We start from the raw sequence: 24,384 nt of genomic DNA on the forward strand, positions 1-24,384 counted from the left end.
AACAGAAGAAATAGTGCTACTTTATTAAAATACTGAGTTTATTTCACATGTATATTTTTGTCTCCCCACCATTTCCATTTGTCTGACCACCACTACTACTATGTCCTATCATAACATTCCATACATACTTAAAACCAAGCAAAGGGTGGAGTTCCATCTTTAAAAACTAAACAGGCATTTTGGACAACACATTCTTGGCAATGGAACCTGGACAACATTTATCAGACACGGTAGGGAAAGTTCTCACTCTGCATTATAAAAAGGACAGCCAGATATCAACTGTTACATAAATGAAATAAGACGGAAAATTTTAACAAACTGTTTAAACTATTTTCTTAAAGAGACTTCCTCCACTGCCAGAGATCTTGAATAGCCTGGAAAAAAAAAAAAAGAAATGTGGTTAAAAAACCACAACACTTCATAGACACCAATAAATTAAACCATGTCTCTTTATACAGTTCAATTTATCTATTTTTCATTCTACCACCAAAAAGGGGTTCACTGATTTCAAGGAAATGTATACCCAGCCATCATCTTTACTCCTTGGTAATTGTATTTTCCTGATGTGAAATTTCAACAGTTCCTTGTTTTGCAGAATTTGTCCTTAGTTACAGCCTACAGTTTGTTTCCATTTTAAGTGTCTACAGTAATCGCATCCAAATTATTTCGTTTTGTCTACTGAACACTCATTAATGAGAACACATGCTAGCATTAGCACTAGAGACAGTATACATACTGAACGTGTTCTGCCACTTATTAGCTACTCAGACAAGCTCTTTGGCATGACAGTACATTATCATCATCGTCCATAACTAACTTACCTTTCCTTCTTGAAATCTCCTAGTGACTTAAAACACTAATGACTTTCAAAACACAAAAAAGCAACCAACCACCCTCATCCATTTCTATGTCCTTCTTTAACACAGACTTCAATCTGCTTATCCTCATGCTGGTCTTTAATAGCATCCATGTAAACACCAAAACCTTCAAGTGATTTAAAAAAAACCCACTTCCAATTACAATCATGTAAGTACAGTATTATCTACTTCAAGTGGTGTTTCTTTTCCTATTCATGAATGACTCTTTTTAAAAAGAAAATAGTTGATGTTTTTGGCCACAAGTCCCTTTAAAGCAATGGACTTCAGTGACTTGTTCTTGCTCTTTAAAAGAAATAAGTAGGCTTAATTCAATGGATTATTTAAAATATCACCAAGAACTCTGGGAGTCTTTTCTTCAATAAAGTGCTTCAAGTAGGGATTTCTCAAATAGTAGTTAAACAGTCATTGGATTTCAACAAATATTGGATGTCTACAAACAGCCATTCTTGAATCATTTATTTAAGTATAGAATAAGAACTTCATGATACTCCGTTGTCCCCCCCCAAAAATGGGACAGCAAACGCCTTCATCATTTATGCTTTGCTTCAACTTTTGAGTAAACATTGTTTGCACCTTTACACAAACATCTGTACAGAATTTTTATCTGTAGCCTCTCCACTACAATACAGTGGACATAGTTCTTTGTGAGTTTCCACAAAAACGTGCTTATTATTTCTCAAGCCCCATCTGGAAGTGATTTCACTACCCAAACCCTCAAAAGCAACATTATGATCACTATCTACAGCTAAAGTGTGTCACATTCTTATGGTATAGCTGCAAATAGTGATCATTTCTTCTCATTGCTTGTGCAATTTTTCTTCTGAAAGAAAAGTGATAATTTTATAATCTCTGGTATAAGAACCCAAGCCATCATACTTACTATCTGGCAGAGATTTCATCCTGGCCATTTGAAAATATGCTTACAGTTTGGGAGTCAGAAAATATTCCTGACAGCAGTGTGTTCAATTATTTTAGCCACAAGACTGATGCTATACTGTGTGGAAGGCCCTTGCAACTTTGGTTGTTATTTTATCTTCATCTGAATTTTTCTTGTGACTTTTATTTTACCACCTCATTCGCTATTAGTTGAAATTATATATCTCTTAGCTTACCTGTTAGTTAATAGACAATGGTTTATATCTGACTCTCCACCATTTTCAATACTGAATTAACAGCTGCCTACTACTTTTTAAAAAAAACAAACAATAGAACTTTTACATTCACTAAACGTCTGCTATTCTGAATATTCATTGTGGAGTTCAATCCTGGTCTGGGAACTAACTGAGACCCCACAGCTACTTGTCACAGCCCACCCAAAGAAAAGAAAAACAAAAACCTAACATTGACTCAGTATATAGAGTACAATTTGGCTTCTTCCAGATTTTACACTCAGCTTGATTTCAGCAAAATGTGCTTCCCATAACATTTATGCAGAAAATCATTTCTGCCAACTCACAAGAAAGCAAAGGACCAGACTGGCCCAAAAGTAGCCAAATGGAGCAGTAAGGAAAACCACAGCCCATTTCCTTGGCCAACAGAGTACCAAAAGCAAACCAAACCGAGTTCAGTAACCAAGAGATAATTTACCAACTAACTATATGAAAGCTGGGAAAAAATGTCTTCTCAGTCTCTGTGCCAACTAAATTCTTAAGACTTTCCATGTATTTAATCTGAAGTATTGTCTGTGGTTAGGAACCTTTTAAAAGAAGCCAACACCTAAAGAGACTAAACAAATAATGTAATAAATCACAATAAATTTTGGAATTAGTCATGTCTCCAGAAAGTTCAATTACCTCCTGGTCAGTCATCCGGAAACAATTCTTCACATAATTGATGAACTTGGCTTCCACTTTGGGAAGAGAACCACCCTATTGAGACAAAAGCCATTATTAAGGGTAAGAAACACTTGTTTTTTAGAGATATGTATGAAATTCCTCAAAGATCTGCATGCTGTTTATTGCATGGATTGAGAGCCACTCCTTGTCCTTTCAACTCTTTCATTTTAATCCTTTTTATCCCTAGACCTGTTGTACAACACTGGAACCTAGGTCTTCCATGGTACTCTCAGACTGATGCGCATCAAGTTTCAAATTCCTCCCAATCACTCTAAAAACACAAAGTATGCTATGCTTGTGGTTCATCACTGATGTCAACTTGACAGCCTGCTGTATGATCTAACAAGTCAGCTTCATCATCCCCTCTATGACCTAGGATCAAAGACAAAACATAGTCCTCTCGAGTATCATATATACTAGTGCCGAAAATTGTTAAAGATATACCAAGAACCTCGGCCCAGCACAGTGCTAACCTGGGAGTCAATTCAAGGGATATTAAGAAGTCAAATGCAGGGGGGAATACTATTACATTTCCCTAAACTCTAAAAAATTCAGAATTCCTTTTAATTATTGACATAGGGAAGAAACCACAATAGTAGCAGCACATTATTTACAAAGCATTGCATCTCCAAATATTTTAAAAGAGCTTGAAATGTTTATACTTATCACTGCTTTAGAATTATCTTAATGTATGAATTTTATGACTTTTGTTTCCTATTTTGATTTTTCTTGTAACCTGAACCTTCTATTCATTTAAAAAGATCAAGAAGGCCTCCGGTATAATTTATTTAACTGCCTCTATCACCTAGAAAATAAACCTTGCCATAATTCACACTTTTAAATTATTGTCACATACGTTCTTACTTGATTCAAATATTTATTCAACAGCTAGGGAGATACAAGGTGATTAAAACACGGTCAAAGAGGTGAGGCAAATGCACAAGTAATAGAAAGCAAAGTTTAAGGATCACTGAGTAATAGCAGTCAAAAGAAAAGTGCTTTAGGCAATTAAGAGATTGCTTCCAGCCTGGAAGGGGGCGTGGGCAGGTGACAAAATCAGCAAAGGGGATCGAGATTAAAATAGAAGACTTCAGTCTGGATTGTTGATGATACTCAGTATGGACTATATTTGTTTCTCCTTTTCCTCTCTCCCCATCTTTGGGCTTAATTTACCAGTAGTGCCCAGGACTGTTCAATGCGCCTGCAATTAAACCAAGGAGATAGGACCATATTAACATTGGGGGGAGGGGTATCTAAAATGTCATTTTTAGCACTGTATCCAAGGGATAAAAATAAAGCAGAGATACCGGAAGGCTAAAATGTTTACAGTAGTACTAAAGCAAGATAAAAAAAATACATCCTGGTTCTAAAACGTTAGTTCTCCAACTGACTCATAACTGCACAAGCAAAGGAAATCTATTGAGGCCATGTAGAACCTAGAGAGCACAGAAAAAAACATGGGGAAAAGAATCAGTAAACTTCACCACCCCATCTATTCCCAGTAAGTAACTGGGATCTAAGAATATTATTCACGGAATTAAGTTTCTCTCAAATACATTAAGGCACTGAAAGCAATTATTCCATACTCTATAAAGTCCACTCAAGTTTCTAAGTGTAGCCCCCACACCAAATCAATCAAACAGGACAAATGCTAATCTCTTACAGGTTCCCATTACTTAAGACAGAAAGGGACTAAATGTAAACATTAGTCACTCAAAAGTCAAGACATCACTATCATGTCATTGACTGCTAACACCTTCGTGCAAAAGATAAAAATTACTCAATGTTGGAAAATGTTTCTGACTAGAGTCAGTCATTTAAAAAAAAAAAAAAAAAACTACAATACCGGAGTTCCCACCATGGCGTGCAGCAGAAACAAATCCAACTAGGAACCATGAGGTTTTGGGTTCAACCCCTGGCCTCGCTCAGTGGGTTAAGTACTGGGCATTGCCGTGAGCTGTGGTTTGGGTGGCAGATGTAGCTAGGATCTGGCGTTGATGTGGCTGTGGTGTAGGCTCGCGGCTACAGTTCCGATTAGACCCCTAGCCTGGGAACCTCTGTATGCCAGGAGTGTGGCCCTAAAAAGCAAAAAAATAAAGTAAAAAAAAAAAACAAAATAAAAACGAAAAACCCCTACAATACCAAGCAGCCAAAGACTGGACTCTTGCAGCTGTGTGAAATTTTAGACAAGATTCATACGCCCCCTGCTGGCTCCATAGCATCTTATAACCAGAACCAGAACAGGCAAAGGTAAATGTTCTCATTGAGCTCACTTTAAAATCTGAAGACAGAATGTATCCCACGACTTATTTACTTGTATTCCTTTTAGTGGGAAATAAAGCATATGTAAATTGAAATGTGTGGGGAAAAAAAAATCACCATATGAAGTATAATGTAAGTAACTTGTAATCCATTTTTGAAGGAATTTCACACCACAAAAGGAGTGGTGTATTGAAGATAAAAAAATGAGGAAGAAGAGTCCTGTTCCAAATCCCAGAAAGGCATCATCTGAAGGAGAAATAAACCAATCCTGTTTTCTTTAAGACAGCTTTACTCACTTTTTCTATACTTGCTTGCATTTTTGCTTTAATGTCTTCTACAGAACTAGGTCCTTTCGGTGTTTTAGGAGTTTTTTCCTGTTTTTTGAAGGATTCTTGACCCTGGAAAAAAAAGGCAAATTTCAACATCCTAAGAGTACACAGAGCTGTTAAGACTCATTCTATCTGAATTTTCTCAATAAATGAAATTCTTACAAAGCTTTTCTTGTGAAAAACAAGTATAGGAGTTCTCCTGTGGCACAGTGGGTTAAGAATCCAGCATTGTCACTGCAGCAGCTATTTTTTGTGCTTAAATTATTCCTTAGAGAATAGAAAATAGTTTGAGCCTACATTTGTATTTAATACCAGGTCAAGTTCTACACATAAAGGAAGCAAGAAAGTTAATGCAGCTTGATGCCCAGAGGCCCATTCCCTAGCATATAAATGATCACCTCCCCAAGATGCAGCCAACACCGAGAAACTGCACTATAAGACCCTTGACACAACTTCGTATCACAATAAAAAAATCTTTGTTGACTTTCTCTTCCATTAGAAGTCAGCTACACAATAAACTGGCCCTCTATGTGACAGAAAATCTGTGTGTAACTAATTACAAGCCCTCCACATCTGTGGTTCCTCAACCAAAAGGTGGATGTGCAGTCCTGGAGTATTTACAACTGAAAAAAATCCTGTGTAACAATGGACCCGTGCATGCAGTTCAAACATAAACTGTTCAAGGATCAACTGTCTATGTATTTGAGTGATTACCAACAAGCATTTTTACCAACCACAGGTGTTCTCCAAAGGTCTAACAGATTTTAGGTTCTAGAACCTAATTACTTCAGTGGAGCCTGTACTGATGTGTATGTTACCACTTACTTTTGATCTTGGTGTTGACGGTTTTGAGTCTTTTCCATTCTGGTTTGATTTCTGTGCATTTTTGGCTGGAGTATCCCGTATTGACTGCAATTAGAAATTATTAATCAATGCTCCTCCTATATGACTTATTAGTGCAAATAAAACTTGCCAAACCATATAAAAGCAGCAAACTAAGAGGAAACAATTATCTTGGCAAAAGGGGTATAATAGGGAGAAGTCCATACAGCTGAAGAAAATAGATCATTCCCCACTATTAGGAAAATTTCCAGGACAGCCCTACTCAGGACTTAGAGACTGTCTCCGAAGCCAACAGCACTAAAAAAATCCCCATCATTTTCTGTTTTTAGCCATTTCTGACAATCTTACTTTACTGTGTCTTACTTACTTTCTTTACTGGAGCTTTTTCTTCCGCTTCCTCATCATCAAAGTCATCATCATCGTCACTACAAATGAAGCAAGTCCTTATTACTGAGGGACTCAAAAAATCTAAAAAACTTATCCAGGAAATGGATGAACCTACAAGCTTAGTCAATCAAGGTATAAAGAACTTTCAAACTTGTGGGGGTTGACAAAAGAACTGAAAGCATGGTCTTAAAGATAATCTGTGCTTTCATCTTCACTGCAGCATAACATTCCTAATTACTAAGAGGCAGAAGAAACACAAATGTTCAACAGTTAAAAATGTATTAAAAAAAAATCAGGAGTTCTCGCTATGGCGCAGTGGAAGCGAATCTGACTAGGAACCATGAGGTTGCAGATTCGATCCCTGGCCTCGCTCAGTGGGTTAAGGATCTGGCGTTGCAGTGAACTGTGGTGTAGGTCGCAGATGCAGCTCGGATCTGGTGTCGCTGTGGTGTAGGCTGGGGGCTACAGCTCTGATTAGACCCTTAGCCTGGGAACCTCCATATGCCGCAGGTGTGGCCCTAAAAAGACAAGACAAGAGACAAAAGACAAAAAAAAAAAAAAAATCCATAGGCGTTCCCGGCACGACTCAGCAGGGTTTGATCCCTGGCCTTGCTCAGTGGGTTGCCGTGAGCTGTAGTGTAGTTTGAAGACGTGGCTCCAACGTGGCGTGGCTGTGGCCGTAGGCTGGCGGCTACAGCTCCAATTGGACCCCTAGCCTGGGAACCTCCATATGCCTTGGGTTCAGCCCTAAAAAGGCAAAAAACCCACATCATATACCTATGTATACATATTGTGGAATATTCAGTCTTAAGGAAAATCCTGTCAAATGCAGCCCATGGATAAGTGTTCAGGGCATAATGCCAAGTGAAAGAAGGTATCACAAAGAGACAAATACCGTGTAAGTTCACTTACACTGAAATATCTCAAGTAATCACTTTTTACAGAAACCAAAAGATTGATGGTCGCCAGGGGCTGGGAGGAGGCAGAAATGGGGACTTTTTGTTCAACAGTTATGGTTTTCAGTAGAGTTCTGAGATGTCACACAACGATGTGAATATGGTTAAAACTACTGGACTGTAGACTTAAATAGTGAAGATAGTAAACAGTGAGTTGTTTTTTACAGCTGAGAATTTAAAGAAAATGGATATTTAAAGAAATTAAAATAGAAACATTCCACACACACAGACAGTACAAGATTAAAGTGGCAACTCTCCAAATTAATCTACAGATTTAACAATCTCTAAAAGAATCCTAGCTGGCTTATAAACTGATCCTACAACTCATACTGAAATTCCAAGAACCCAAAGTAGCCACAAACAACCTTGGAAGAGAACAAAGTTGAAGCATTCACATTAAGTGATTTCAAATTGAAATTTATAAAAACCACAAAACAGAAATCAGGATAGTGTTTTACTGGCCAAAGGATCAACATATTCCCATAGACTGGCACTGAGGAGTCCAGAAATAAACTCTTATTCATGCTAACTTCACCCTATTAACAAGAGGGCAAAGGCCATTCAATGGGGAAAGTCTTTCACAAATGGTGCTGGGGACCATTCAAAGCGGAAAGAAGTCTTTAACAAATGGTGCTGGGACTATTGGACATCCGGAATAGAAAAAAGTTGTCTCTTAACTCACAACATATAAAAAATTCAAAATGGACATAAGATCAAAAAGTTAAGAGCTAAAACTATAAAACTTTGCAAAGATTTGGCCAATGGTTTCTTAGGTGTGACTCGGTTTGCCTCCAAAAGCACTAGAATAATAAACTAGAAATAAATTTGACTTTATGAACATTAAAAGTTTTTCTGCAAAGAACTGTCATGAGGGAGTTCCCGTCGTGTCGCAGTGGTTAACGAATCCGACTAGGAACCATGAGGTTGCGGGTTTGGTCCTTGCCCTTGCTCAGTGGGTTAACGATCCGGCGTTGCCGTGAGCTGTGGTGTAAGTTGCAGACGCGGCTCGGATCCTGTGTTGCTGTGGCTCTGGCGTAGGCCGGTGGCTACAGCTCCGATTCAACTTCTAGCCTGGGAGCCTCCATATGCCGAGGGAGCGGCCCAAAGAAATAGCAACAACAACAACAACAAAAGACAAAAAGACAAAAAAAAAAAAAAAAAAAAGAACTGTCATGAAAATGAACCTAAAGAACCAATGGAATGGGAGTATGTATTTGTAAATTTTATCTAATCAAATAGTAAAAAGTGATTTAAGTGATTTTTAATTTTGTCAATTCTGACCCTAGAATCCAATAACTGCATGTGCTACCTCATACTCAAATGACAATGGTTTCTATAAATCCGTTATCATAAGCAATTTTATTAAGATACTCCCTAATAAAATAGGGAAAAGGGCATTTCTATGGGAAAATACCACACTAACTTTTTAAAAAATTAAGTAACATTTTATTGGGTGGTATCAAGGCAAATCCCAGTGCCACCTCAGTGAAGAACCAGTAACACTCCTTCTGCCCACCACCTCATGCCTGACCTGGCCCCTGCGGCACACAACACAGAAACTCCATGCTGTCCCTGCATCACTGGGACCCAGCCCCCACTGTGGTCAAAGGTGTAAAACTGTACACTTGGGGCACAGCCCCATGCCAGTCATACTTGAGGGCCCAACACTATGGCGGTCCCCTAAAAACTGTCCTCCAAAGTGACCCACTACATAGTTCTCTGGCCACACCCCTTAAAGCATCCACTGCCCCCCACCTCTATGTATCTGACTACCATTTCTTTCCTGAACTTTTCTTGAGCTTACTGTTTTGGACTTGGACACCATCTACACTTTTCATTCCTCCCTCCCAATCTACCTCAAGGATAACTTGACATGGCAGGGAGAAACAAACTATTTATGCTGTAGTTACAGCAGGAATCATCCTCATTTGAAAGACAGGAAATGTCTTTCAAGCAAAGTAATAACAAACACTCATTACACTGAGTTTAAGTTTGACACACAGGTAATTAATTATCAATTACAAAGTTGACAGGCAATTAAAAATTCAATATATTGAAGTTTTCATATCACAGCATATAGGAAAAGAATACCATTTTATTCCATAAAATGGATAGCACTTTATTTACCATAGCCTGGCCTAATAAAAATATCAAATCTTATTTACAATTAAATCTTAAAATTCTCCAGGAAAATCCTACTCTCTTTTAGAATCGTATTTTCCTTTTTTTTTTTTTTTTTTGTCTTTTTGCTATTTCTTGGGCCGCCCTTGCGGCATGTGGAGGTTTCCCAGGCTAGGGGTCGAATCGGAGCCATAGCCACCGGCCTACGCCAGAGCCACAGCAACGCAGGATCCGAGCCGAGTCTGCAACCTACACCACAGCTCACGGCAACGCCTGAGCAAGGGCAAGGACCGAACCCGCAACCTCATGGTTCCTAGTCGGATTCGTTAACCACTGCGCCACGACGGGAACTCCATAGAATCGTATTTTCTCATGAGGGCCAGACAATCACATGCCAAGATCCTTTGTGATGAAAATACTTCACATGACAACCTACAAAATCGATGTAGCTGGCGTTACTCAGATTTTCTTTCTCCTCAATCCATTTATTACAAACTATTCATCATCAACACCTGACTTGTTAGCATGTAAGAATGTGATCACAGACTAAAAAGTCACCTAGTCAAATGCATTTGGGAAATGCTGCATACTCCAGCCTTTACCTCAGTTCATTTAACCCAAACTGACAACCACTGACCATTTACCTTTTGTAACTGTCACGAATCCCACAGGATGATTTTTCTCAATAATTTTTATAACTCCCCATGCAACTATGTCAGGTTTCTAAGGGCATACTACTTACTCTTCGTCATCGTCGTCATCATCTTCATCATCATCTTCATCTTCATCAGCAGCAAGTTTTACCTTTTTCTTAAAAAAATAAACGGACACAATCCTAAGCAAGTACTAATTATAATTAATCCAAACTACCAAACAAAAGGCCACAAGAAGTTCAATGTGCAATAAATCACATCTATACCTGTGGAACCTTGCTACCACCTCCGGGGGCAGAACGCTTTCCAGATATACTCAGAAGTTTCACATCTTCCTCCTCCTCATCTTCTGACTCTGCATCTTCCTCTACAGCTGCAATAAAATTCGTTATTAGCTACCACGAAAACTCAACCAACAGCAGGAACTCAGAAAAAGGGATACTGAGTATTTTGAAAGTGAGATTCTATAGAAAAACAGTAAAAAAGGTACAAGTTTTTTAAAAAAAGGTATTTTGAGTGCTAACACTCATTACTGGGTTTTACATGCTACAAATGACTAGATTCCCACTTGAACTCAGACAGTAAGTAGTACTATAACTAAAGACACCCTATTCCAAATTGGCAACAAAGTAGCTGCTGAAAAATAAAACAACATAACACAAAAATAACATACCTACTAAGTGCTGTCCACTAATATGCACAGGCCCTGAACCACACTTCAACCGTAAGACCACAGGTGGTGTTATTTCAAAGCCCCCAAGGGAAACCTAAAAAGGAGAAATTTATCCATCACTAAATAGTGTGAAGAAAATTAAGATTATATGTTTGATATAAAACCTGTTCATACTTAAAAATGTTACTGAAGAAGCAAACCCATCTGGCCAAATGAACAAACCAATGAATCTTTTTTCCACCTCTGATAAGCAAGCAGCTACCACCTTGTTCCAAGAGTTGATCAGTCAACCCCAATGACAACACAGTTCTGACTATAAGAAAAACCAAAGCTCATTCCCCAATCTCCTTAGTGTAACCTAAATGATACCCATCTTAATGTTAAGAATTAGAAGGACATAAAATCCCAAGCATAAAAGTGCCCTTACCGTCGGCTGTACAGACATTTTCAAAGTTGCCAGTGTTACTTTGATTGGACTGCCTTCATAATTCATTGCCTCTGCTTCTACAATGTGCAACTCATCCTTTGCGCCAGCCCCTAAACTGACCTGTGAATAGAAAAACAGTACTTCAAACTGTCACTATTTTACAATGCCCCCCCATGAGTTTTTTAAAATACAGAATAATTATTCATCTTCCATTATTACCACTGATGGAAAACTGACGAGCTCAAAGTTGTCTTCAAGTTTTATGTGACCCTAGTCTCATACTCAGTAACTTTGAACAAATACACTAAAATGCATTTGATGACACATACTTATGCCATCACCACTGTTAACTCACAGTATGAATCGCCTAACATTTACCGGCCACCTACAATTTAAGTAGTAGGCTATAGCCTAGTCTCTGGGGAACAAGATGTATATTTGTCACTACCCTAAAGAGTTTTTAATACAACTCAAGAAAAGTAGATGACACAATAAGGAAAGCTGGGGAGTTCCCATTGTGGCTCATTGGATTACCAACCCAATGTGTATCCATCAGGATGCGGGTTTGATCCCCAGCCTCCCTTAGTGGGTTAAGGACCCCATGTTGCCAGGAGCTTCAGTGCAGATTTGCACAGGCAGCTCGGATCCTGTGTTGCTGCAGTGTAGGCCGGCAGCTGCAGCTCCAATTTGACCCTTAGCCTAGGAACTTTCATATGCCATAGGGGCGGCCCTAAAAAGCAAATAGAGAAACAGTAACAGTGAAAATAAGGAAAGCTGAACAGTGTGATTGGACTGTTCAAAATATCAAATGAGTGGTAAAGACGGCAGGTTTTCTATAACACACGTGGAAAACCAAGCATATACAACAACTATAGAAATACTTTTCTAATGTTAAGCCACACAAATTAAGCGGTGTCTGAAATCGAGAGTACTTTGTCTTGAAAAGTTTTACGTACCGTTCTTAAAGATAACTGGTGCTCATTTTCATCATTATCCACCTTAAAGTGGTAATCTTTATCGGCCTTTAGTTCACAACCTGTAAATGAGGAAACAACCCTACTATAACAAGGAGAAAAATAACACTGAATGAAACGTCACTGTGGGTAACCAAAAGTTACTTGATTTTACTATTCTATTCTAGCTACCAAAAAGCAAGGCAGAAGTACCTCTTACAGGCCTTCTTGAACACACAAGTCTATAAACATCAAATAACATCCATATAGAGCAAATAACTTTCATAGTTTTATAAATTCCTCCTTTCCATCATACTATTTTATGCTCAACTACACTCTTCTTAGGTGGAAACAGTATCAAAGATTTAGTAAAAGCTGGAACTTAAACCAAACCTAACATATGTTGATAAAAACCCCACTATTTTAAAAAGTTGAATTACCTACCCCAACTCCCAGGAGGAGTGCCAATTTAGAAATGACAGTGGTTACACAAACACATACATCGACAGCTTGTATTTACAACACAGAAAGACTACAAAGTAGGAGAACTAAAGGTTGTTACACGGGTCCACAATCCATCTCTGAACTAACAAGTGATATATATAAACTCTGTTCAGAAATTATATCTAAGGCAAAACTAGAAATATCCCAGGGATATTTCCGAGGGTAAACACAAACGTTTTTGATATAAACTGATCAGAAACTCCAGCTTTTCAAACCGGCTAAGAATAAAACCCTTAATGTATAGCGCATGTTACCATTACCACTCATGAATAGGCAAACTGATTTTAATAGTCAGAACTAAATTTTAATTTAAATAATACCATTTAATTGCCATCTACTTATTTACTGCAAGAGATGTATAAATGTTCCTGCTCAATTAACATATCTCAGCACGATATATAACAAAATGAACTTGAAGGCATTTGCACTTCTTCAAAACCTAACCGAAAAAAAATGGCTTTAACAATTAAGTTTAGTGAAGTTGAAAAACCAACCCAAGTCTCCTAGGATGGCACTGTGTGATTGAGGTGAGCAACAAAACCTTGGTAATAGAACTACAAGTTTAACAGAAGGCTGCCTCTGCTGCCCACCTCCCAAATCATTTGTAAAGCACCAGCTCTGGAAGCAAGCGTTGTGGGGTTGGAACTATTAAGTGCAACCTTCAGTTTTCCGAGTATCAGTAAGTCATCTGCAAAGAGCGCGGAGAGATAGAAAAAGAACTCTAGAACTACCAGCACTGATGTTAACCACTTAACAAAGACCTCAAGAGTACTGGCGCTACGAACCACTTCACCTAAAATTTCCCGTCCACCATCCTCAATTAAGCCCCAGGACCCCAGGCTCGGAGTGACAAGACACCAGTGAACCCCGGATGTAGCGCCCACACCCCTCCTTCCCCCAACCACGTGGCAACCACGTGCTCCCAGCGGTAGCGGCCTCCCCACGCCGGGCCGCGGCTCCCATCCCCCTGTAACCGGCCGAAGAACCCGGGCCGAGTCTGGGCCCTAGACCTCCTGACCCTTTAGGCCTGTAGGACAACGCCAGGCTCCATTTGTCCTCTCCGTCCAGATAGGAAGCCCACGTCTCACACCCTGATCCCCCACAATCTCTTGCACCACCAACCTGGAGTCCAGCATCAGGCACTAGTCTGGAATCAGAAGCCTACCAACTCACGCAACCCCAGGAAAAAATTATGCCCGGAGCTCTACCACGTGCCCCAGCTAACGCCCAACCCTAAACCGGTGGGTTCCACATTAACTCAGGCCCTGGGCCTCGGACCGCTCACGCTTCAGGCCGCCCTTACTTCCCAGTCACTCCGTGGTGCCGGCTCGCCCTCCCAGGTCCCCATCCTTAAGCTTCAGGACCCCAGCAGCTCGCTTCCCACTCCCGCAGGCCTCCAGCCTGCTTAGCTTTCTCCACCTGCCCAGGCCTCAGTGTGATTTCCACCACCCACTCCAAAGCCACCAGGCCGCGCTCGGCCTTGGCCCAACACGCCAGTACTTACCGAAAAGATAGTTCTGAGGCCTCAGGGGGCTCATGTCCATATCCATCGAATCTTCCATGGGTTGGTGGCACGCACTTGGGTGGGAGAGAAGGCGGACGGAGATAATCCACTAGTGTTGCGGAGAACAGCCGCGCAGGACGGAATCACACCAGGGAAAGGACGCGGGCTCCCTGCGCACATATATAGCACCCTGACGATCTCGCGAGAGCTCTTCAAGTCCCGCCTCCGCGCGCGTGCTCGGAAGCCCCCCTCCCCGCACAGTCTCTCTCCTGCGCAAGCGCTCTTCAACATCACTCCTTGCTACCTCGCCCCCCACCTCCTCCAGGTACTTCGCGGGCTCCCACCGAGCACGCGCATTCGTACCCTGGTCCCACCCACTTCGCCGCCACCGCCTGTGCGCACGCGTACTTCCCCCTCGTAGCGCGCGTTCCCCCACCCTCCAAACCTTCCACGTCCTCTCCCGCTCAGGAGCGCGGGCCTTGCGCCAAGAGCCTGCGCAGCCCACCCTGCAAAATGGCGGCAGCAACTCTTAGCTGGGTTAGGTACGAAGGGCGAGCTGGTTGTAAGTGAACCAGAGAGCAGCTCATTTCTCCTTTCGCCATCTCCTCATGCCTCGCAGGCCTGCAAACAGGCATAACCACTTCCAGTTTTTTGGCTCGCCTGAAGGCCTGAGCCCAGAGTTCATTGTTTCCCCAAAGTTAAAGCTTAAGGTGCCAGAGACAGTGGACTACGGATTGCCACTTGTTGGGGAGAAAAGATGTAGCTGCTGGCCAGACTTAATCGGTTCTGTTTTTAACCCCCTGTCCTTTCTGAGGAAACATCTCCGAATTTAAAATTCTTCGACATTACGTCACTGGGAGGCCAACAGGGGGTTCTAAATCGGTCTCTTTCATATGAGCAGGGCAGGAACCAAGCCTGGGTGATTTCTCCAAAGAGAAAGTTTTAAAAGGGTTGTGTATCCACCGTATGTCCCCACGTAACAGGTAAGAGGCAGATGTGACTATCCCCATTTTGCGGACAGGGAGACGCGCCACGAGGAAGTAAGGTGCCCAGACGGAGTGGTTACAGAAACAGGGTTCTCTAGCTCCAAGTCTAATACTAACACCTGTCTAAAAGCTCGGGGGATTACACGGGGGTCCAGTGTCTGAGGTTGTGCAGTTCTTAATCTTTAACATCACTAAGGTTGTTCTGGCCTGAAAAGAAGGCATTTGACGTTTAAGAAATACACAAACTTAGACTCTGGAAGCGAGCCTGGAAATGAGTATCTTAAAGTACGCTGTCAAACTGAGGACCACCCTTCCCCCAACCGCAGCTCCTCGGGCAGGGGTGCTGAAGATCCCCACAATTATGGTTTTTACACAAATTTAAAAAATTAAAGTACTGTAAAGAATAAAAATAGTGACAGCAATCCCCTACCGCCTTTTCTCCAAACATAGGCTACTTGGGAAGATAAACTGTGATACGCATGAACCAATAATTAACAGAATCAAAATTCAAAATGTGGAGAAATCAATGCTTATTTGTGAATGGACTAAGCTGTTCTCCGCTTTTCCCTGCTCCCAACTGAAAAAAGTCTTTACCAGCTTGGTTCTAGCATCTTTTAAAATGCAGAGTGTGACCAATTACTAGAGAAAAAAACCGAGTCTTGGAAAGTTACTACGGATTGCCACTTGTTGGGGAGAAAAGATGTAGCGGAGAACATCCGTAAAGGAACTGAGAAAGGCTGATAAAAGGGAGGAGAGGACTGTGCCTGAGGCGGATTTAGAGGTGTTAGAATGAGAGAGAGAAAGAGCTACAGGGGAGTGGAGAAGGGGTTAATGTTCTTTGGGCCCCTGCAAGAAAAATTGAAATGACTTTATAATTTCTTTCAGCTTTCTAGACCATGATTATTCAGTGCAGTTTTGCACAGAGCATGAACTCTCTGGGAGCCATAGTGCATATTATATAAATACATTTGCTGTGTTTCTGTTTCAGACACCTAGTCTAGTTATGATTTCATGGAGTCAAGCAATTAAAAAAAGTTTTTGCACTTTTCAGATTTAAAAATGTGATGATTGTCCATTATCTTTTTTAAAAATTAGAAGTATTTAGACCTTGTACAAGGTTAATCACGTATAGTTTTGTGATTACACTTCCAGACTGTATATAAGTGAGTAGAAAATTATTATGTATTTGAGAATTTTTTGGGTTTTTTTTTTTTTTTTTTGGCCATGCCCACAGCATGTGGAAGTTCCTGGCCCAGGGGTCGAACCCACACTGCAGCAGCAACCCAAGCCACTGTGGTGACAACGCTGGATCCTTAACCAGATGTGCCACAAGGGAGCTCTTTTTGTATTTTTTTTTTTTTAATGTGATTCATATATTGTTGAACTTGCTTTTTATATTCAAGAATATATTTTGGACATTTGTCCAACTAGTACATAATATGGATATGTTATAATTTATCCATTTCTCCATAAATGGTGTAGGCACAGACATGGCTTGGATCCTACATTGCTGTGGCTGTAGCATAAGCCAGCAGCTGTAGCTCTGATTCAGCCCCTAGCCTGGGAACTTCCATATGCTGCACATGTGGCCCTAAACAGACAAAAAAAAAAAAAAAAAAAAAAGGAAAGAATATTTGGGAGTTCCTGTTGTGGCTCAGTGGGTTAAGAACCCAACTAGTATCCATGAGGATGCGGGTTCAATCCCTGGCCTTGCTCAGTGGGTTAAGGGTCTGGTGTTGCCGCAAGCCGCAGCATAGGTTCCCTCTAGATGCAGCTGGGACCGCATCCCGAGCAGCAGCTGCAGCTCCTTTTCAACCCCTAGCTCTGGGAATTTCCATGTGCTGCAGGTACAGCCGTAAAAAGAAAAAAAAGTAATAATACTTTCATAAATGTTATGGACTGAATATTTGTGTTCTCCCAAAATTCGTATGTGGAAAACCTAACCTTCAGTGTGACTATTTGGGGACAGAACCTGTGAAAAGGTGATAAAGCTCAAATGTGGTCATAAAGATGGACCCCAGTCTATAGGACTGGTGCCCTTAGAATAAGAGGAAGAGACACCAGACCTTTCTTTTTCTCATCTTTGTGAAGATGTAGTAAGAAAGCAGACATCTGCGAGCCAGAAGAAAGCCCTTAGCAGGAGTTGAATTAGCTGGCCCTTTCATCTTGGACTTCCCGGCCTCCAAAACTGTGAGAAATTTCTGTTGTTTAAGCCACCCAGTCTGTGGTATTTTGTTATGGCAGCCCCTGCAGAAAACTATAGTAACTTTCTACATATATCTTTATGGATGTCTAAAAATAATTTTTTAAATATATTCTAAGAAAGACTTGAACATGAAAAGGCAGATATTTAATTACAAATACATATACAAATAAATGCATCTTTTATTATTTACAGAAATACGGTCATACTTTCTATATTGCTGTTTTAGTCCATTCAGGCTGCAAAAGGAAAAGACAGGGTAACTCATAAACAACAGAACTTTGTTTCTCATAGTTCTAGAGGCTGTAAGTCCAAGATCAGGGGGCCAGCATGGTCAAGGGAGGACTCTCACTGTATTCTCTGGTGGTAGAAGGGGCCAGGGAGAGCTCTGCAGAATCTCAGACAAGCTCTAATCATGAGGGCTTTTCCACCTTCATGACCGAATCACCTCCCAAAGGCCTCACCTACCAATATCATCATTGTTAGGGGATAACATTTCAGCATGAATTTGAGGGGGGGCATAGAAATATTCAGGCCACAGCAATTGTTAGGCAACTTCCCTTCTTCATTTCTTGTGGCTTTAAACAGTTTTTTAAAGCTTCAACATAACATGCTCTACCAGGTGTGTCTGCCAGTAACTACATGTGGCTACTTATATTTAAGTTAATTAGGAGTTCCCATTGTAGCTCAGAGGTAAGGAACCTGACTGGTGTCCATGAGGATGTGGGTTTGATCCCTGGCCTCACTCAGTGGGTTAAGGATACAGTGTTGCCATCAGCTGTGGTGTAGGCTGGCAGCTGCAGCTCTGATTCAACCCCTAGCCTGGGAACTTCCATAGGCCACACATGTAGCCATAAAAAGCAGGAGAAAAAAATTCAAGTAAATTAAAATTAACTAAAATTTAAATATCAGTCTCCCTAGTTAAGTGCTCAATAGCCATGTGGCCATTGGCTAATGGCTGTAGAATTAGATGTAGTATTGGAAAGCACACAAAAACATTTCCATCATTGCAGAAAATTATGTTGGACAGCTCTGCTATAAAGGCTTCACCAGGATCATGTTCACTTTCTTGGCAAGAATACTTCATAGGTGGCTGTAATACCTCATGTTGTGTCAAGGTACGCAAAATGACTGGTGGTCTTTCTTTTTGTGATGTTAAATTCAGGTATTGTCAGCTTGATTCTTCTTTATAAAGTCCTCCATTCACCTAAAAGTTTTCACTGACCATTGTTTCCTTCCTTTATTTCTATTTATTTATTTATTTATTTTTGCTTTTCAGGGCCTCACCCGCAGCATATGGAAGTTCCCAGGCTAGGAGTCAAATCAGAGCTACAGCTGCCAACCTATGCCACAGCCGCAGCAACGCGGGATCTGAGCCATGTCTGTGACTTTCTCTGCAGCTCATGGCAACGCCAGCCAGATCCTCATCCCACTGAGCAAGGCCAGAAATCGAACCCGCGTCTTCATGAATACTGGTTGGGTTCCTTACCACTGAGCCATGATGGGAACTCCCTCCTTCCTTTATTTCTAATTTTATCATTCCCCCTGCATTTATTGACTGAAATTCTTCTATAAAGAACTTTCCCTTATGAACTATTTGGTTACCCTGAAAAATAGAAAAATAGTTCATAAATGATGTATCTCTCCTTTTATATTATATGGTTGTTTTCAGAATAATAGGTGGAACCCTGTTTTATTTTGTTTTGTTTTGTTTTCAGGTTTTTTAAGTGTATGTGCACATGAATTTTAATATCGCCAATGTTTTCATTTTTCTTCTCTTTTTGAGGAGTGGGGAGGCAGTGCTTACAGTCACCGAGCTTGGGCAGTGAGAGCCCCTTCAAGTTGGCTTTGATTCTTTGTGAAATGGCTCCAGTAGCCTTTGATAGCTTTCTTCCTTTTTGGTATGATAGTATATTCCAAGCTCACATTATACATTTCCTGTCCTGGAGATAGATTTAGCCATTTCTCCAAGGATTCACTGAATCCTTTAGTGGGAGGAGGTATTAGAGATCACATTCTGGTTGTGAACGGTGCTTATTGCTACTGAGTTGTCTTTCTACGACTTTTTAATAGACAGCTAGGAAATACTTCCTTAGATAAAAGATAACGTATCATTCTCATTGTTTTGCGTCTTCCTTTTTCTTTTGCCCTCACTTATTGCTCTATCCTGGACCTCATTCCATGGAAGCATATAAAGACTTTTTTTACATCCCATTTTAGATGTGCTCTAGTTTTATTTATCCAGTTTCCCACTAATGAACATCTGGGTTGTTTGCAGTTTTGTGTTATATTACAATCAGTTCAGCATTGAATAGCCTCCTGAATGCATCCTTTTTTTTTTTTTTTTTGTCTTTTTAGGGCCCCACTCACTGAGCAAGGCCAGGGATCGAACCGCATCCTCCTGGATGCTAGTCAGGTTCGTCAACCCCTGAGCCACGAAGGGAACTCCCATCATTTCGTTTTGACTAGGTTTGGGTGGCATTGCAGTGGGTCAGCTTGACTAGGCTGAACTTCCTCTATGTTTATTTTGGTTAGGGTGTTTGACAACCTATATTTTCACATGAAATTTGGTGGGCAGAAGAGAAGCAGCAGGCATTTTGGTTTTTATGCACAGAAGTTTGGGGTAGGTACTTTTGTGGCTCACACTCATGGTGGTTTATTTGCCAACCCACCAATTTGGCACCAGGCAAAGTCCAGGCCTGCAGCTGCTCCATCTGAGATAGATATATATATCTATCTATATCTATATCTAGATATAGATATAGATATCACATTTTATCCATTTATTTGTTGTGGATACTTAACGCTTCATGTCTTGGCAACCTGCAATGAACATAGGGGTGCAGATATCTTTTTGACCTAGTGTTTTTGTTTTCTTCAGATACATTCCCAGAAGTAGAATTTCTAGACCATAGGGCAGTTCTATTTTTAATTTTTTGAGGAACCTCCATACTGTTTTCCATGGTGGCTATACCAATTTATATTCCCACCAACAGTGCCCAAGTGTTCCCTTTTCTCCACATCCTCTCCTAAACTTGTTATTTCTTATCTTTTTGATGATAGCCATTCTAGCAAGTGTGAAGTGTTATTTCATTGTGGCTTTGATTTCCATATCCCTGATGGTTAGTGATGTTGAACATCTTTTCACGTGTCTATTGGCCATCTGTATGTCTTCTTTGGAAAACTATCTATTCAGAGCCTCTGCCCACTTTTTAATTGGGTTGTTTGGGGTTTTTTTTTGTTTTTGTTTTGCTGTTGAGTTATATGCATTCTTTATATAAATAAGTATATATGTGTGTATATATATAGTTATAGTATATATAGTATATATATAGTTGTGTGTGTGTATATATATATATACAACATATATATAAAAAGACAAAAATATATATTTGTCTTTTTATCTTTCTGAGGGCTGCACCTGTGGCATATGGAGGCTCCCAGGCTAGGGGTCTTATCTGAGTTGTAGCTGCCAGCCTACACCACAGCCACAACAACACCAGATCTGACCCATGTCTATGACCTACACCACAGGTCACAGCAACACCGGATCCTTAAACTGAGCAAGGCCAGGGATCCAACCCACAACCTCATGGTTCCTAGCTGGATTCATTTCTGCTGCACCACGACAGGAACTCCAGCATTCTTTATATATTTTAGATCAGGTATATGATTTGCAGATATTTTTGCCATTTCATACAGTCTATTGCTTTTTAAGGTAAAGCTTGAAGCTGCAGTTTCCACTAAAATTTTTCAGTGCCAATCGAAGGTTGGCATTTGGGCATCTGTTATGGGAGGGCACTGATGCCAGATTAAACCACCACCATCAAGCTAGACCCTGTTTTTTACCTCCTATCTTTCCTTTCCATCCTGACACTGGGGCACCCCAAAAGCAGCAGGATGCATAGAGGAGGAGGAGAAAACAAGGCGAAGAAATAGAGAAAAGATCATGTTTCTCCTTCATTCTTGCAGGTTTTTAATCCTGGGTGGGCCTGAGAAGCTTTTAACTACATCAGAAATGGAAGCTTTAACTTAAATTGACCCAGACTTTTGGCACCTAAAAATGGGACTATTCTAATACCTTGAAAGTGACAGAAGCGCCAAGCAACGCTCAACACACTGCGTGGATGGAGAAGGGAGAATTGACAAGGTAAAGTTTAAGTTTAAAGAAAGAAAAATCTGTTTGCTTCTTTTCTCCTACCAAGTCAGGCCTGCGAAATATGCCACATTCACACAAGAACCCCAAGTCAAACTCAAACTAGATGGAAAAAAAAAAAGAGGCAAGGCTGATGAGACTCGGTGGTGAAGTGCGTTGCCAGGGCCACATGACTCTGAAATTCTCTCAACTCCACCCTCCCTGGCTCTGTTCCTGGTTTGAATTCCCTCATGCATATTCTTTCTCTTCATTTCCAAGGGCTGAAGGGTAAGGAGGGGGGTAGGAGACCTGTCTTTCTTCAAACTGTCAAAGAAAAGTCCAGAGATTCTCCTGATTGGATTACCTTTGGTCAAGGTTCCCTCAGTGCTCCCCATCTATGTCCTGGGAAATACTACTAGGTTCCTTGTTCCTCTGTCATCCAGTCCCTGAGGGAGGGGAAGGGGGATTACAGCAAAGGATTTAGGCCACTCAGGGCACATCCTGGAACTGAAGAAAAAGTCAGTCCTACTCAAGTCATGTGACTGGAAAGTTCAGGATCCTCTAGGACTGGAGTAGATGTTGGGGAGATAACTTCAGGGTGTGTCTTATCTCAGTAGATACGTTTATTGTTGGTTGATTCAATTAATCGACTAAACAATAACTATAGAAACCAGTTTTTTTTGTTGTTTTTGTTTGTTTGGTTTTTTTTTTGGTCTTTTCGCCATTTCTTGGGCCACTCCCACAGTATATGGAGGTTCCCAGGCTGGGGGTCTAATCGGAGCTGTAGCCACCGGCCTACGCCAGAGCTACAGCAATGTGGGATCTGAGCCTCGTCTGCGACCTACACCACAGCTCACGGCAATGCCGGATCCTTAACCCACTGAGCAAGGGCAGGGATCGAACCCGCAACCTCATGGTTCCTAGTCGGATTCGTTAACCACTGCGCCACAACGGGAACTCCCAGAAACCAGTTTTTAAGTATTTTCTAGGACTCCCTGGTGGTCTAGTGGGTTAAGGGCCCAGTGTTGTCACTGCTGTGGTTGGGGTCACTGGTGTGGTGCAGGTTTGATGCCTGGCCTGGGAATGTTCACATGCTGTAGGCGTGGCCAAGTAAATAAATGAAATACTTTCTAGGGAGTTCCTACTGTGGCTTAGTGGGTTAAGAACCCAACTAGTATCCACAAGGATGCAGGTTCGATCCCTGGCCTTGATCGGTAGGTTAAGGATCCAGCATTGCTCTGAGCTGTGATGTAGGTTGCAGATGCAGCTTGGATCTCATGTTACTGTGGCTGTGGCATACACCTGCAGCTGCAGCTCCAGTTCAACCCCTAGCCTGGGAACTTCATATGCCACATGTGCAGCCCTAAAAAGCAAAAAAAAAAAAAAAAAAAAAAAAAAAGTTATCATCATTCCAGGTTTCAGGGGCACATTTCTCCTTCTCATGGCATGAGACACTTACAGAGGCTACAAATTCAGACTACTCTGTAGTTCTATTACTACTGCGACCTAGACCCAATTTTTAGCATGTTTTGCCCTCTGGATAAAGTTGTCTCTAAACCTTACCGTCGAGACTTTCTGACTCTCACATTGTCCTGAATTGGTAATTGGCCAATCTGAGGTTGTCATTTTCTTGCTTCAGAATGCATAATTGGCATAGATATCTTCATCAACTGGCAGAATTCCCACTCTGCTTCCCTGACCTGTGGAATAAGAGCCATTATGGGAGAAAAGGCTAAGTGGAAACCACTATAACTGTGTACTTATGGTGACCTATGAAAATAGGAAATCAGAAGCAATACTGCATTCTTATAGGGATTGCAGATTAGTGCCACCATCAAGGACTTGGAAGAAGATAAAGAGGTGGTGATTCCTACCCCGTTCCCCCATTCATCTTTCCTTTTTTTTTTTTGGCCTGTGTAGAAGACAGATGGATCTTGGAAAATGACAGTGGATTATCATAAACTTATTCAGCCCTCCTACATTGTTGGTGGGAATGTAATTGGTACAACCACTATGAAAAACATTATGGAGGTACCTCAGAAGAAACTAAATATAGAACTACTGTATGATCCAGCGATACCACTCCTGGGCATATATCTGGACAAAACTTTCATTGAAAAAGATACATGCATTCCTGTGTTCATTGCAACTATTCACAATAGCCAAGACATGGACACAACTTAAATGTCCATTGACCAATAAATGGATTAAGAAGATGTGGTACATATACACAATGGAATACTACTCAACTACAAAAAGAACAGAGTAATGCCTTTTGCAGCAACATGGATGGAAATAAAGACTCTCATACTAAGTGAAGTAAGTCAGAAAGAGAAGGGCAAATACCATATGATATCACATATCTGGAGTCTAATATATGACACAAATTAACCTCAAATACAGAAAAGAAACAAACTCATGGACATGGAGACATGGACTTGTGGTTATCAAGGGGGAGAGAGAGGGGGTGAGATGGACTGTAAGTTTGGGGTTAGTAGATGCAAACTATGGCATTCGGATTGAATAAGCAATGAGATCCTGATATGTGGCACAGGGAACTATATCTAGTCACTTGTAATCGAATATGATGGAGGATAATGTGAGAAAAAGAATGTATACATATGTGTAACTGGGTCACTTTGCTGTACAGCAGAAATTGACAGAACAATGGAAATCAACTATAATAAAAAATTAAAAAATTAAAAATAAACTTCTATTGCATTGCTGTTCCAGAT

General features: G+C 40.8%; 1 protein-coding gene and 1 long non-coding RNA gene across 4 annotated transcripts; one reads left to right on the forward strand and one right to left on the reverse strand.

Annotated features, from left to right (window-relative positions):
• On the reverse strand, nt 1-14,600 carry NPM1 (nucleophosmin). Of its 2 annotated transcripts, none has more exons than XM_013990662.2 (11): nt 14,326-14,600; nt 12,321-12,400; nt 11,365-11,484; nt 10,938-11,031; nt 10,531-10,637; nt 10,354-10,421; nt 6,515-6,572; nt 6,130-6,213; nt 5,272-5,373; nt 2,672-2,746; nt 1-374 (listed from the first exon to the last, which is right to left on the reverse strand). In XM_013990662.2, the coding sequence occupies exons 1-11, from the start codon at nt 14,381-14,383 to the stop codon at nt 336-338; spliced, it is 885 nt and encodes a 294-aa protein (XP_013846116.1). In that variant the 5' UTR covers nt 14,384-14,600; the 3' UTR covers nt 1-335. The 2 variants fall into 2 exon arrangements, 1 of the variants encoding a protein (XP_013846116.1); XR_002339545.1 differs by having other exon boundaries at nt 193-374; nt 2,672-3,914; nt 14,326-14,509.
• Nucleotides 14,564-23,746, forward strand: LOC102158455. Of its 2 annotated transcripts, none has more exons than XR_001304780.2 (3): nt 14,564-14,650; nt 21,487-21,664; nt 23,289-23,746. It is a non-coding gene; the product is annotated as an uncharacterized LOC102158455 (long non-coding RNA). The 2 variants fall into 2 exon arrangements; XR_001304781.2 differs by having other exon boundaries at nt 23,570-23,746.

This window comes from Sus scrofa, chromosome 16 (assembly GCF_000003025.6).
Source record: "Sus scrofa isolate TJ Tabasco breed Duroc chromosome 16, Sscrofa11.1, whole genome shotgun sequence".
NCBI classification, from domain to species: domain Eukaryota; kingdom Metazoa; phylum Chordata; class Mammalia; order Artiodactyla; family Suidae; genus Sus; species Sus scrofa.